The sequence below is a fragment of the Lagopus leucura genome, unplaced genomic scaffold (genome assembly GCF_019238085.1).
Source record: "Lagopus leucura isolate 7727_CA_CO unplaced genomic scaffold, USGS_WTPT01 Super-Scaffold_774, whole genome shotgun sequence".
In the NCBI taxonomy this organism is placed as follows: Eukaryota; Metazoa; Chordata; class Aves; order Galliformes; family Phasianidae; genus Lagopus; species Lagopus leucura.
In genome coordinates, this window is record NW_024962258.1 from 3,495,828 (window position 1) to 3,512,589 (window position 16,762).

The 16,762-nt window shown below is 36.7% G+C and overlaps 1 protein-coding gene across 16 annotated transcripts in view; it reads right to left on the reverse strand.

The window, feature by feature from the left end:
* Positions 1–5,571: 5,571 nt before the first annotated feature.
* Positions 5,572–16,762, reverse strand: part of PPIP5K2 (diphosphoinositol pentakisphosphate kinase 2) — a 50,709-nt gene continuing 39,518 nt past the window's right edge. For 5 of the 16 annotated variants that reach the window (XM_042864957.1, XM_042864956.1, XM_042864962.1 and 2 more), the window contains 5 exons: positions 15,346–15,465; positions 14,399–14,461; positions 10,491–10,622; positions 8,772–8,900; positions 5,572–7,357 (listed from right to left, as the gene is read on the reverse strand). In XM_042864957.1, coding sequence (XP_042720891.1) covers positions 7,248–7,357; positions 8,772–8,900; positions 10,491–10,622; positions 14,399–14,461; positions 15,346–15,465 — 554 coding nt within the window. In that variant the 3' untranslated portion in view covers positions 5,572–7,247. The other 11 variants (XM_042864966.1, XM_042864961.1, XM_042864964.1 and 8 more) reach the window with 7 other exon arrangements.

Below are 16,762 nucleotides of genomic sequence, written 5' to 3' on the forward strand. Positions count from 1 at the left end.
GGAGCAACCCGGCGCTTCCCTTGCTCGTCCCGGAGCGGCCCCGCCCCGCTCGGCTCGCCGGGGGCGGGGCGTGCTGTCGGTGGGCAGGCCGCCATCTAGCGGCCGCATCCCGCCCGTCCCGCCTTGCCGCTTGCCGCGCCGCTCCTCCGGGCCCTGGGCCGCCGGGTGTGAGCAGCGGTAGTGGAGGTGCGGAGATCTTCAGGGAATGTTTTTGTCCTGTCATCCAACCTGACTCTTCCCTGGCACAACGTGAGGCCTCTCTCTCCCTCGTTCTATCGCCAGTTACACGGGAGAAGAGGCCGATCCCGTCCTCCCCACAACCCCCTCTCAGTGAGTCATAGAGAGCAATGAGACCTCCCCTGAGCCTTCTCCAAACTAGTAAAATTTTATTACAGTTTTTTGTTTGTTTGTTTGTTACAGATATCTTTTCACTGTGCACATAGCCATAAAAAGGAGCCAAGTAATCACCTCCTGGCAGCAGTGGACTGAAGCATTGCTAATCTCAGCCTACAAACCACTGCAGTATTTCCACATCCATAAAACGTGGATGCTGACTAGAAACAAACTTCTGTCAGTGGTTTTGCCAACAACCAGTTTCAGCATTTCCCTACTCAGTTTGGTACAGGACCAGGTTGAGATGCGGTTACTGCACCTAACTACCTAACAGTAGTTATTGAGTTATTGCCTAACTTAGACTCTTCAAGTAAGAAAAAACAAAGCGAACAGAAAACACTAACTTCATAGTGATTATTTCTATTTTTGTTGGGAGCTGAACCATGCAGCTGGGTCACAGGAATTTCTAATCACAATGGGCTGGAGCCGAGCCAGCTTTTGTTCCTACAATCTCTCCAAAGACATGCTTTTCAGTACACAGCTAACGTCTGCTGCCCTCCTTGGGAGTGCACAGAAGTCCTCTGCAGAAAGACCCTGCTCCTGTCTTCTTATGATCCCTGTGGTCAAGCTGCAACCATCTTAGTTGCGGTGGCCTTGCATGGCCGTGCATTGCCGAGGAAGGAACCAACATGAGACGCTCACCTGCTTTGCCAACCAGTATGAACTGAGATGCACCTGATGTGTGCTTCTTGCAAGTTTTAGCTGGAACTACTCAACACAGGAAAAAAAAAAAACAGTTTTGTAAGGAATTTCAATTGTAGTCCTTTTAGTCCTTTTCTATGCAGCACAGCAAGCTCAGGTTTTCCCTAGACTGACAACTGTTTTTCACCGTATTTTTGCAGTGCTTTCAAAATCACCCAAGGTTTTACATGCTGAACAAAGACACATTGATGTGCTTGGTATTTGTTTTCTCTACTTACAAACTGCTTAAAACTTTTTAGTGCTGCTTCAAGGCAGCAAAAAATCACAGACTATTACAAACTATTTTCTGCGTCTTGGTACTCTGACTAAATCGTTAACCTACACCAGTGCGTTCCTGCACTGATGACAGTGAATTCGCCAACAGTATAACTCAATTTAAAAAAAAAAATCATAATATTAAAAGTGAAATACACAGAAAAAGTGCTCATTTTCTTTTATTATCTGTGATTTCTTCCTTATTTATTATCCTTAGAGGAATTTTATCAAAATGTTTTTCTCTCTGCTTTTGCGTGTTTTGGGCTTGCACGCTGGGAACTGCTATGTTGATTTGACCACTAAAGAAGCTATTACACCACAAGAATGCAAAGACAATCAGTTAAAAGAATATTTAAAAAAAAAAATTCAAATGGATAATACTTTAGTGCATGTGAATTAAATTCCAGTGCTTAATAGAGAAAGCATTTTTAATATGTTCACTTTCTTTCTCCTTACTGGGGATTGTAGCCATTATTCCGAAAATCTGGATTTTGCTGGTAATCCCCAAGGACATCCAAGATAAAATACAAAATATTTTTATTCTGGGGAGAGGTGGAAGGAAAAAAGAAAAACAATTCTGAGAGGGTACAGTTGAAATAGTAGGGTTACATTTATGATGAAGAAAAAAACATTAAAATCCAGAGTATTTTTATATTAGAAGTTAAAACTATCTCTTCTGTAATTCTGTGATGAGTAATTGTAATATAACTTAGCAAAATTTGCTGTACATAATTCATTAATCCCACCTTTATTTCTTATATACAAGTTAAAAATGATTTTCAGAGAGCATGAAAAGTATTCCTTAATTTGCTTTCTGGGACAAATTTCCTTTTTGCACAATTAAGCTGACTTCAGTGGGAATCTTGGCTACTTGTGCAAGGCTAAGTTTATTTCTTCATGTTTAATGGAGGAGGTAAGCACTGGAAAGTAATTGAAATAGGATGAGTTTTTAGAGTTGTATATGTTTTGCAGATGTTCAGTCACTACCCACTCTGATTCAGAATATCTCAAAGAAATTATTACACCCAGCCAACATGAAAAGGTGCACTGTGTTCTATCTACACAATAGGATTTAAAACTTAATTGTGAAAGGGAAAAGATTTGGAGCAGTTTGGGAGAAATGATGCATTTAGCATGCGTGGGAGAAGGCACAAATATATAGGAGAAGGCAGCAGAAAGTTCTTGCTAATGGTGTTCCAGCTGGAAGTCTTCCAGCTCTGAGCTAAAAAATTCTTTGGTTACAGGTCACTAACTTCATACAAACCTTTTGCCACTATGTAATGTAAGGATGCAGAATGAAGTCTCACAGTATAACTCGACATTTATTGTACAACAAAACAATGTTTTTTACATGACATGCATTGGGTTCAAATAATAATCTGGATCTGTTAAGTGAACCTAGCAGCACATCTCTCCCCAGTGGCTCCTCCACCACCTCAGATCAGAGAGTCATCATCAATGCTTTGCAGGAACCTCCTGGTCTATCTGTGCTTTTCCAACAAATGTAACAAACATAAAATTGAATTCCCCATGAGAACAAGTGCCTGTGATCATGAGGCTTCTTCCAGCTATCTGCAGGAGGCCTCATTAACTTCCTTCTCCTGATCAGGCAGCCTGTAGTGAACACCCTCAGTGGTGTCACCCATATTATCCTGTCCCTTAATTCTCATTCATAAGCTTTCAATTTGTTCCTCATTCACATCTAGGTTGAGATTAGATATTCAAGTTGCTCTTTCAAATACAGAGCAACTCCTCTGCCATGCCTTGCTTAGCTTGCCTTTCCTGCAACATCTGTAGCCATCCATGACAGCATTCCAGTCATGTAAAGTATCCCACCGTGTCTATGATTACAGTGAGATCATGGCCTTGCAACTGCACTAGCACTAGCTCTTCCTGTTTATTCCCCATACTCCATGCATTGGTATGCAGGCACTTTAGAGGAGAAAAGGGAGCAGAGGATGCAGGTATTCCTAGAGGGATGCACAAGGACTCCCTGTAAATATACCTGCTCTTGAGGCAGCTGGCATTCTGGCTCAAGGAAGGCAGCTAAGCAGCATTTGTCACTGTTCTGGTTGTCCTGGCTCATTCCCCAGTCTATTGCAATGGCGTGAACATTGCCACTTTTTGACTTCACCCCTCCAACGCCTTCAGCTGAAAGCCACCTCCACTAGGTTAGCCAGCCTGCTGCCAAAGATTGCCCTGCCTCTTCTAGGCAGGTGGATCCCATCCCTCTTTAATAGATTATAATCTTCACTGAAAGTCCTGTCATAAAAACTGTCATAAAAACCAAAACAGTGCATGGGCACTGTCCACGTAGCCAGGAACTGATAGGCATTGTGCGTCTGTTTCTGGCTTCCCTCTTTTCTTCAACTGGAAAACTGAAGAGATGAAAACTAGGGCATGAGGATTCCTCATCTGCGCTCCCAGGGTTTTATGATAGTCTTTGATTCTGCCCACGTTCTGGCTTCCAGCATCATTCATGCCCACGTGAAAGAGCAGTAGTGGAAGTAGCCCGTGCTCCAAACAAGCTGCAGCACACACACAACAAACACACACACTGACCTCTCCGAGATTCTTCCACAGCATGAGCAGCAAAGATAGAATTTGTCTCCAAAGTGCTGATCATTTGCAAGGCTCTCATATTCTGCCATTCTTCTACGTATTCATTGAAGGAAGAATGTCTCATCAGAGACAGACCTGCACATTGTTTGAGGAATCTCCCACAGGCTACTTTGTAGGGAATGCCAGTGCTGGAATACCAACTCCTTGCTACCCTTAATGGAACTCTATTCCATTAGATTGCAGCACTGTTAGATTTTAAAATAATGAGTCACAGTGCAAATGGAGGTATTACAGTATACGGTCCAGAGTAATAAACCCCAGAGTATTATGGGGTTTATTTCTTCATTTAAAATTTTAATGTAATCTGATTTAGTTTTATTTTAAAATTAGGCATCTCTTTTCCATAGAAATACAAACTGGATTGTTTTGTCACTACCTTAGCTTTTCTATTTCAGAGCAGACAACTCATTTTAATTTCATGGGGGTAAGTGCGGGAGTTGACTAATTTCTATTTGAAAATAGTGAAATGTGTCAAGTGATTTTAATAGTGAAATGTATCAACAAGCAAAGTGAAAGCCATTATTCGAATAACAAAAGGAGGATAAATACCTACTAATAGCCTTTGCTTCTTACATGCCTCTCAATTTCTTCAGAGTGACCATTCAGAAAGGTCTTCACTGCTTTCTCTTTAGGTGTATGCCGATTAAAAAACGTTATACAGGAACAAGAGAAACCTTATGCTTCATAGGTAACAGACCACTGTAAGATCACTACATTCTTCCACTTGAATATTCTATTGCATTGAAATGGGTCTTTAAAATGCTACTTATCGCTCTTCTGCTATCTTCCCTTTGAACTCCACTGGTTTTGATACTACTGATCAGATCTATCAGATGTGATCTGTATAATCTGATCAGTATGTTTTGTTTGCCTTTCCCCTTATTCCTTTCTCCTTAGACCTGTTTATATGGATTCCTACAAAACTGAACTATGCAAGCACAGTTGACTTCTCTTAGGAAAGACTAATTAGTAGTACAAAAAGAAGTCAAAGATACATCTTTATTGTGACAAACAAACGAGATTAAAAAAAAGAGAGATATTTAAAATTGCACAAGTTTTAGTGAATATTCTTCAGTTTTGTTCTCTTGGAGGAAACACTAAATGTTTATTGAAACTATGTTATCTGTGTGATAGCATTTGGAGTTACCAAATTTAAGCAGTGATCTTCTGTGAACACAATCCTTGAGACCTCTGTCATATCTGGCTGCAATAGGATGTACAGTTCAAAAAACTTAATGAGAGAAAGTTCAATTACGTAATGAAACAGGTTCTGAAGGGTAGAATGCACAGGGTGTCTGTGCGGTACAGTCCTTATTCTGCCAGAGCAGTATGCACAAACAGAAAAGCACTCAGAGTGGTTCTGTGCTTAATGTTATCTCTGGAACATTGGGATGCACAGCAGAAAGTGTGACCGCTTGCCACTGTGCCTTTGTGAGGAGTGCCTTCAGCATCAAGTGGTAAATGCACTACATCTTCAACCACCAGGAGTAAATCAGGCTCATTTGTACATGACTAGCATACTTGCAGTTTTTTCTCCACTAAGATCGATTGACGACACTTTGAAGATACTCTTAAAAGAGAAAACAAAGCAGACACAAGTTGCCAATGGCCTTGTTTTTATTTAGGAGCACATAAAAAAAGTTATGCCACAGCTTTGGTTGACTGGAATGGTATGCATACTTCTAACAGTATTTTTTAAATAGTAAACAATGTGTACATTCAGTTGTGTGCGAGACAAACACTGTCAATAACAGTTAACTACAAAAATGAAATGTATTAAGTATATAGCTGTGAAACCCTTCATATTTTTGGTATTTAACCAGCAGTTTTTATAATCAGAGTGCTGAAGCTATTTCACACGTAGTAAAGACACAGACCCTGTGGCAAGGTGAATAAAAATTACAGTTGCACTGGCTCTGGAGATGAAAAAGAGCCCTACTGAAAAGTATTACTCAGAAGCTATGCAACTTAAACACGAAACTTTAACTTATAGCTTATTAAGTCAGTAATAAATGTCTTCCACTTGAACTGAAACAAGTGGACACTGTTTTCACACATTTGGAATAAGTGTAATCATCAATGGTTTGTCATGCCACAGAAAATGACAGAACTGCTGAGACTGGATGATTACTGTATATAATCCAGTAACTCGAGGTTCCACTGATATGGTAATGCTTCTCACAGATCTTACAAAATAATTAATGTCCTTTAATAAGAGCTGCTGTCTATCCCCTAGATTGGAAGGACAGGGTTATGGAAATCCCCATGCCATGCTCAAGCCTGAGTATTTTGCAACATCAGCAACTGAGTCCTGGCAGATCACACTCTCTCTTTACTTTGAAGGGATGGGAATACAGTATAGACAGAATATTTACAATTTTTAGGGTAAACTGACTAGAAGACCAGCTGTAACCTTTTCTCTTTTTTATAAACCCTGCTTTTTAACATCATCTTTTTGTAGAAACATATGGCAAAGCAAATAAAGCTGTCCTTTTGGTAAACAAAAGATTTCTTTTGATAAAAACATATAAAAGACAGTTTTATCTGCTGCATGATATACAGGTACCCGTATACAAGCATGTATACTACACAACAAAAGAGAAGGTACTTTGAATGTTACAGGTCTGATGTAAACAGAAATTAAAAATAAGGAGACTCAAAAGTAGAAGTACATTGACTCACTCCATCATGCCTACTTATTGCAGCATATACGATATAAAATTGTTCAAATGCAGAAATCACCTGCTTATCTTTTAAAAACAGCCAAAAGAGATTTCTTTGGATACGTAGTTAACTTAAAAAAAAAAAAGAAAGAAAGAAAAAAGAAAAAAGAAAAAAGCTTTCAGCCAAGATGTGTGTTACATTTCAGCCCACAAAAGAAACTTGCGGGCAAATTATAAACTCCTGAAAATAGAAGTTCATAACGACAACGGACAATACTTCATTACAGTGACATCAGCAGAGCCTCTGTAACACGTACTACTTTTGAATAAGTTTACAGTCAATATCTGAAGACAACGAAAAGGTTCATGTGCAGCTTTTTCTTTAGAGGTGTGCAGTTCAAACTGATAAATAAATGCATTTCCTGAAATATGTAGAAAATGAGAAAAGACATTTGACAAACGTATGTACAATGCACATTAATCAATCTTGTTTAAACAGAAGGTTCTTAAATGCACTATAAATTGCAGGCATGAATGGCTTTTGCGTGATCAATTATTTATTTGAATGAACACTAAGAAATCATTTAAGAAGTTCTTTCCAGTTTTTTCTGATCAAATGCACTTATTCTCAGAAAGAGTGTCACTACTAAGTTCTTCACCTAGTGAGGCTTCTTCAACAGATAGCTTAACATCAGGTACACACACAGAAGATTCACTGGAAGCTGTACAGATAAAGAAAATAAATTATTAGGTTTTATATTTAAGAATATGCATGCTAAAATATCAGAAGCAAGAAAAATGTGAGGGAAGTGTTGTTATTTCATAAGAAATAGCATACTGCTTTGACAGTGGCAATGAGATACAGAAAGAAGCAAAGGAATTGCAGTTGATCTCAGCATCTCATATTTCCAACAAAACATTCTTGCCTCATGTACCATCACAGGAAGGTGAGCTTTCTCACAGAGGCCTTGAAGTTCTCAGGTGATGCATTTACACCTTTTCAGAGAGCATCTTTCAGAAAATCTTTTATGTACTATCTTCCACTTGTTTAAATAAACTACTTTTGCATTGTAATTTTCAATTTTGAAGACCTCTTAATATATGTAAAAGGACTAATATTAAGAAAAAAAAACCAAAACATTTTCAGTATAAAATATATATCACAAAATGCACTTGTAAAGCAAATATATGAAATGACTTTGGCTCTAAAACTGTTTTTCAGGAAAAGGACCATTAGGTCCCAGCTACTATACAAAGCCTGAGATACTGCAAACAAATTGTATCCACAAATTGAATAACTCAAAGAAAAATCCATTGTGGTAACGTTTTCAGCTTAGGTCAAAAAGGGTAAAAAAGTATTTTTTTTTCTTTTTTTGCAAGTATTTTTGCAGCTTTTGGTCTGTATGCAAATGAGCAGCTGAGCTCAGTTAAAAACCCAAAAACCCAACACTTAAAAAAAGAAAGCTTTTTACCGTGTTCATGTGTAATTAATCATGGTAATTAAAATCACCAAGGGAAGAATATATTGTATGTGGCAAGATAATGTTATTTTAAAAAGCATTAAAAATGTTATTTTCCTTTGATCTTGTGTACATGTATATAAAATTTCTGCTTCTACAAGCTTTGTGTGGAAGTTTTTCTTTAAGTGATCAAAATTCACGCACACAGCAACAGTGTTTGAATTATTCTTCATTTTTCTTCCTTCTTCAGATTTGTCACAAGGAGATCTTCAGTTAGAAACAGTCAACTTTTTTTTGCTGGAGCATTACTATACTTCATGTTAGAAATTCTAGCATTAAAACAATTTTCCTTTGCTTGTCTCTCCTGGGGATAGCCAGATATTACTGTCACACTTCAAAACGAAAAACTATCAATTTTGATGCCACAGAAATCCTTTCCAGCATCTCAGAGAAAAAGGGAAAATAATGACTAGTTCGGTTTCATTATTAAAACTATTTGTGCAACAGCACTGAATTCAAATTGACCCATAAAATGACCTCACAGACAAGGAATGTTAAGAAATAGCCGTCCTCAGAAACAACATAATATGTAAGAAAACCAACGAACCAAATGAAAATACTGCTGGAAATAATTCAGTGAAATTTTACAATTTTGCCCCTCACAGAAGTTACTTACATGAAGCTGGTTTCTCTATTGCTGGCTTTTCTGGCAAAGTTTCAAGTGGTGTTGGCTGGATTTTTGCAGGGGTGTATGTATTCAATGAAATTTTTCTTCCTGACAATGGACTCATGTAAGTTGGAGAAGCTGAAAGGCAAAAAAATAACCCCAAAAAACAAACAAACAAAAAACATTAACAGTAAAAACACTCAGCTTCAAAAAATGCAAACAATTGTACTACAATACTGTTGTCTGTCGGATATTATCTGTTTTGTCTGTCATGTTCTATAAAAGCCACTGCTATACAACAAGCAACTCAACTACAGATTTTTGATTACTGCATTGCCAGTTAAAAAAATCTTTAAAAATTTAGTTTGGAAAGTGATATAACTTCATGCTGCCACTAATCCAAGTTTCAGGAATTACTGCCTTGACATAAAACTGGCAATAGCATTAATGCTACTTCCCACAGGTGATGAAGATTGCACTGGAATGCATATTTAATACAGAAAGTGAATGAAATGTGTGTACAGTATATTACTCTCCAAACAACTGCATGCATTGTAAGAAAGCAGAGGGGGAACAAAGCACATATGCCCTCAATTCTGTCAGGTCAGATTTCCATCTGGTGATAACCAGACCACCAGAGAATATTTTAAAAATACTGTCACGCCTTGTGTACTGTGAAAACTTGAACTGCTACTGAAGTAACACTGTCTTCCCAACCAGCGTAACAAGGCATTTTAAATAGCTGAGAACTTTGACATTCTTATGACCTACTGAGAACTTTTCCAGTAAAACCAGCTTTCTTAATTGATCTCCCCTCCTACATATAGGAGCCCCATGCTATCAAATTAGTTACTGATTCAAATATGGAGTGTATAAACCTAAAGCAATAGTAAAAAAAGGAAAAATCCTAGCACCCATGTAACAAATTTTCTCATCGGCAAGTACAAGTTTTTCCTCATCAAAGCATGAGTTTGTAAGCATTTCCTCAAGATTGTTTTTCACTCAGCTGACATACAAATTATAACTGTGCTAACAAGCGGTCAACTGGACCCAACTGAAACTGCTTCTGAAGAAACAGCAGTAGATTTGCAAATGGGAAACCATCTTCCCAGAGACACACACACACGGAAAACTCAGTTTTCATTTAGCTTCAAGACCACCTAAGCATTAAACATACTGCACAAATCATTAAAAAAAAAAACACAGAGTAATGGCAAAGCACTCCACAGGTTAAACACTAAGTAGTACTGAAATAAATAGAGAATGGCAAAGCACTCGACACGCTAAACATTAAGTATTAATGAAATAAATAGAGAATGATACATTTTTAAGAAATGAAAGGCAACTAATCTCCTGAGGTTACTCTGCTAGAATGATACAATACAAAGGCAGATATACTGCGTGCTCACTAGAAAGGATTCCTTATCATTCAACTAACAATGTGGACAGCTCAGACAAGTTCTTAATGTGAGGAAATAAATGAATTATGATTTTGCAAAGTCCCTGATCTACTATACCAGTCAACAGAAGCATTAATTCATTGGATAATAACAGTGTCTGTACAGTGAGATACACTGTAACTTTAAACTTTTGCAGTATCATTGTTTTTTTTTTCCCCCTTTTAAAGCAAAATTCTTAGTTTGCTCATTAGCTGTAGAATACTAGACAGATTCACTAGACAACATCTAACAATTTAATGTGAGCATAATTACAAACTCAAATCAGTACATGTCTCCTGTAGGTTTTCCTTTGATGGAGCAGCAACAGAGGCAAGAAATTCATCCACTTGCTTCAAAGACAGGGAGTTGTGAAGAGTTTCCAAAGGGCAAATAGAAGGCACCATGGAATATAGTTCAAAACCTGTAACAAAAATAATAATAAAAAAAGAGATTTCCAGACTTAGGACAGGATTTAAGCTATTGCATCAGCAAGAATTAATCCATGACAAAGCACATGCAGACATAGTACTGTTGAAATCATATTAAACATTACAGGAGTTGGAACAAGATGTGCCAATTTCCAGGATATACAAAACTCAAGGTACCATACAGCATATCATGGGATATAAAGCCCATGTGCAAGTCTGCAAACTTTACAGTTGTACTCTTCTAAATGAAAGATAATCTTCCTCTAAGACAAATGTAGTTAAAAAAAAAAAACAAAACAAAACAACAAACAGTCAGGTATAGCAGTATTTCTCCTACTCATTCACATTCCTCACAGAACAACAAGTAGGTAACTAATTCATGTAAGTGCAATAAGACAGCTATGTTGTAAACAGTTAGCCAAAATAAGAACTACAAATGCTACCACTTCTGGGAAGAAATATATTTTCAGAATTCAAATTCTATCACCTTCATTATTCTGTGAAAACAAACTGTAGCCTTATGTATCAAAGGAAAACCACTATCTGCACTTTTCTGCCTTTTGTTAATGAGTTTCAACTTTGAAAGACAGTTTTACACCTACCTTTTGGCATTTTAAAACCTTACTTAAAATACCAGAAGTTTCATACATTGGTCCAGGTACGTATTTCCAAACCAAAATCTAAAAATTGTTTAGACTTTGTTTTTCTATATTAGTATAAGGCAACCATGTATATTCCTATTACTAACGTAAGGACAAGTACTTAAACACAGCTTGGGAAAAAAACCCACCCTGCAGCTCTGTAAACTACTGCATACTTGGTAACTCAATGAACAGCTCTTCATTCAATTGCATTTCAAAAGCAGAAAATACATCCATTAGTATTTTCAACATACAGCTATAACGTTACAACTTTGAAATTAAATACTGTAAATTTACAGTTGCTACACTTAAAAAGATATATTTAAATGAAGAAACAATAGTGAATGAAATAATGTTTAGAGTTTCAGTTCAAGGTACATTTATTAGCAATAGCGTTATGACTATGAACTGTTCCCTCCCCCCAGACAAATAAGCATCAATATTCCTCTGTTATCCAGTGTTTCCCATTAACTCATTCAGTGCTTTGCACAAAGAAGAAGAATTTCATCCTGAAAATGCCTATATTTATATTTGAATCCACCTTGGCCATAAAGCTGGAGGGACAGTCACTCCAAATATCTAATCAATCAACGCATACTTATGTCGGCTTCATTCATACTACAAATAAAATTATGCATTTCATGGAAACTTTGTTTTCAAGTACAAAAGAAACACCTCCACATATTTTGTTTCTATTTTCATGTAAACACAACGACTTAAGTTTCAGTGTAAGCACTAAAATATGTTTGGCATACATGTTAATATCTTAAGTAACTACGCGTGCATGCAAAGCGCAAACCCTTTCTTTGCATTACAGTAAGGTTAAGACTTCTCTCTTTACACTGAGAGAAAAATCACAGTCGTGCAATCATTTGAATGATTTTTTTTTTTTAATTTTGCAGTGAAAGTAGTGGGACAATGTCAGGCTTTTTAATAATTATTACTGTGACAGTGCAGTGTTATAGAAAACCATAAATGAATTTCAAGTGCACTCACAGCCTAACACAAAGAGAAAAAAAAACATTTTTCTTTCAGGAATTTGCCCCTTCATAACTTTTTATTCGGTTTTGACAATTCTGCTGATAGCCATATACCAGCATGTTGCTGCAATATCTTCACAGCTGATACGACTTAAAAAACATCTTGGAAATTTTTCTGCAGTGTTTTATTTGAATATTTTATAAATTATGAAACCTCTTTTTAATATAATTTTATGACAAACAAGTTTGAATTTTAAAGATGAAGAAGCCTGACAGTACCCCTTCAAAAAGCAATATCCTATAAGCTAACAACTTTTGAGTTTTGTCTATGTTGACTCATAAAACATCATCCCCATCAAAATGCAAGACAATGAAAGGGTTACGCGGCATCTCAAAAAGCCACCCTGCTGCCTTACATTTAAAAGCTGTAGAGACATACCACTGGAGCCTAGAAATTCCACAGAGGAAATGGACCAGCACCTAAAGAGGTGTGGGTGTTCTGCACAGAGGCCCAGAAAATAAGGTAAAGCACTGTCAGAAGATACTTGTTTCACCATGTTCCTTGAACTAAAGATGGTGGGAGAGGGAGGAGTCTGATATGAGTTAAAGGGTGTGATAACAACATAAAAGTAAGAAAAAACAGAGTGAAAGGGACAAAGAGAATAAAAATGACAGTCCATAGGACAGACAAAACAACACCAATATGTCCTTATGTTAGTAGAGAACTCAGAAATCTGCAATGTATTCAGATACTATAGGAGCTCATGGAGCATGCATTAGTCTTGTAAAAGATGTGTGGGAAAACATCTGTATTAAATGAATCAGAACAATCAATGCATTCATTAAAAGAAATTTAGATCTATTTTTAAAGAATGCAGTCACAAAAAGAGAGCGCTAAATGGAACAGAAAGTAACCAATTATTAGATTGATATATTCAAATGCAGCCCTTTCTGACCCTGTATGTTTTGGAAATATTACTTGATTCTAAAAATAAATAATGGGTTCCTATTTTTCCTAGTATACCAGTTTTTCTTCAATAAGCACTGCAGTGTGAAAAAATTCCTATGTATTCCAAGTGAATATAGTAAAAGACCACCTTGCTTCTCAGCAAAGCAAAACAAAAACACTCTTTCTTTAACTTTGTTTCTAAACAAATTCATTTTGAGTCTAACACAAAAATGCTGATGATTTCCACTGCAGTTTCAGTGATGTCATCATCACTGAGCTCAGCCAGTGGCCTCACCTATTTTAAAACTACAGTTAAGAAATCTGGAATAGCTACTTTAAGATCAGGTGGATACTGAAGACTGAGTTTGGTTTCTGTGAACAGGATATATTTCGGTCCTATTTAATCATGTATAAAGTTAGGCAGGAAATATTTTGCTGAGAAAGAGGAAGATATACCTCTGTCCTACGTGTTATATGAGACCTTTTTTGCAAATATATTAGTCTGAAGACAATCTAACTCTTACCCTTGAAGCTTGAAAGGTCAATGTAAGCAACAGGCAGTTCTCTTGCTGTGACTTTTTTAGTGCAAGATATAATAATTTGCACATCTGATGAGACACATGAAAAGGTAAAATAAACTTTTGTCTGATGATAAATACAGCAATTAAGCAGGAATGGAAATAAAATGTCTTCTTTATATTTTTAATTTAGCATCACTTCAAGAAGATAGTCATAAACTTGAGTTGTCATTTCAGTGATTTATTTTAGAATCAGGCGGCTGATTCTGCATCAGGGAAACAGCTCAGCAGAAGAAAGGTGAAGAAGAAGCAGCAGCAGCTATCAAGAAGCATATGCCCAATAAAGATCAGATTTATCTCTGTTTTTATCTTGCTCCATACAGTCTTGATTACATGAGAAATCGGGGACAATAATTTATTACAGAGATCACGATTAACAGCAGCACTTCAATTTTTTCAAGAATTTTTCTGAGGAATGAATTTTGATGTTGTATTTTAACTAATGAATGGTAGAGAAGGGGATTAGGATATCTAATGATTACAAATATATTTGGAATTGTGCTTGAAGTTAGGAATGACAGACGGCTGGATGATACTGTACACCCCATATTTGAAATAAAAATAAAAGGGATGAAGCGAGGAACCTTTTGTTTTTGTTTTTAAAATAAAAGCAAAACGTACCATTGGTTGGGTGTCGAGCAAATGAGATAGAAAACCTTTTAACAGCAGAACCGCGTGTGGTGTCTAAGAAAGAGAAAAACAGGTACCTGAAATTTGTAACAGCTACCAAAAGAGGGACATTTTACAAAAGGAAAAGAAGAGGAAAGAAAAAAAAAAACAAAGATGAGAAGGTATTAGAACTGAGTGGCATGCAGAGGGGACCACGGAAAAGGACTAAAATCTAAATAGAGGTTAAAAAGAAGAAAATTTGGATTGCTGCTAACTACAAGATGTGTAATGAAGTGTATGAAAACAAGCAGAATGAGCTGGTGATTCTGGCATACAACGTTATATCAAGTTTGAGTTGAACATTGAGTAGTGAACAGAGAGGGGGAAACAGCATGAATACCGTCTCACCTCAGAGCTATAAAGGTGTCCTTTGGCACTTGTATGTTCTGAAATCTAGTGAAAAACTTTCTTCTCTACCCCAGATTATTAAAAACTGAAAACCTCCTGCTCTTTTGTAATCCAAACCCCACTGAAAAACAAGTCAGGAATCCTAAAATTTTCACCATCAGTATTTAAATTATCACTTTGTCATTTCTTTCATTTCTTGCTCCAGGTAATTTACTTCAAGATCAATAATTGATGATAAAACCTGACATTTAAAATGTGAAATTCAAAACTAAAATCTTAGTTTTCATAAAAAAAAAAAAAAAAAAAAAAAAAAAAAGCATTTGTTGAAGTTATCTGACACGTGTTACAATTTTGTGAGCTTATGTTCGAGACAGAAATTAAATATGCTGTTGTTACACATAAGCAAGGTATGGGCAATTACGAAAGAACAGAACCTCATATAACTAATACTAAGGCAAAGGATTCTAGGATTCCATTAGAGAAAGATTTATCTTTAGAAGTTTAATGTGGCACATGGGTTTGTGCGTGCATGTGCGAGAGTGTGCACATACCATCTACGAAGCCAGAAGAAGTCAGCTTTTTACGATGCGTACGAGCATAATCCTGTAGGTTAGGTGCACTTGAAGAACCCCCGAGCACTGAGGTGCTAAACAGGCCCGCACAGTGAGACCCTGATGGGAGTTAGAGAAAATACATACAACAACCAGGTGTTCGTCCATTCACATTGGGGATGCATGCAGCATGCAAGCACATGGCTCTTACCACACAAAAGGCAGCTTTTGGCAGTGCCTTGGACAGGTTCACAATATGCTTGTAATGTCAGAGGTACTTGTAGGCTGAAACTACCATAATTTATTGTGCTTCTACTCATGAGACAGCACTCTCTGCCATATTTGCAAAGAGAGGACTGAGTTTAACACAGTGACTTCTTATCCTGTTTTCACATTTGGTAAAGAAAAGTTACTAGTTAGCATTAATGTAAATATAACCAAAACAAAAAAACAAAAGCAAGATGATGGTGTGAGTCTTGTGTGCTTTAAAACCTGCAGTTCTGAAACAAATATGAACTAGGAAAATACTTCTCATTGCTTTCATCCAAATCAGCTTTTGAGATGACAGGCTGCAATGAAATATGCACGCATTTCCACAGACATGGAAATATTTCCCCTTTAACTCAAACAAAAAGTATATCAAATTGGAAATACTCTGTTCACAGTCCATCTACCATCACTGACAACGTCAGAAACTGAAAACGTCTAAGAGTTTCACAGTGTTAACTTCACTTCCTTTCCAGAGAAGACATACATCTCCATGCAACAGTCCACTGTTACTTGTTATAGTCCACTGTAACAGCCATACAATCCTGCCACTGGAATGGAAGTTTTGACAAATCACTGAAAGCCACATAGAGAAAAATAACTCTCATAATTCACTGTATCTGGAACTTACATAGGACATTGACTGAAATGGAAAAAAAAAAAAAAAGCAGCTTTATTTTTTATTCAGTTCTTCACTATTAGTTGAAAGAAAGTGTTTTCACTCAGGACTCATCTTTTGAATTTTAGATAGGCTGCTTCTGAAGACCAACTATCTATCCAATAATACTTCCTTTTATTGCTTTTGATGATCCAAAAAAGGAAACATTACTAGCACATGTGACTAATCACAGCCAAAATAAATTGCCTGGTCTGTGGCAACAGCTTTCAACATCAAATGTAATACCTTGACCTATGCATAGAAATAAATCAACTTCCACAAGACATATTGTGTCATATTGGCAAAAGAAAGTTACTTAACTTTAGCAAGCACACAATAAAAAAATTACTTCCGTAAACAAGATGTATGCATTTTACTAATGGAAAAATATAGTAGAAAGGAAAATATCACAGAATAATTAAACATGCAAAAAAACCAAACCAAACCAAAAACCCAAAAACCAGATCTTTGCAAAGAATTAAAAAGCTACTT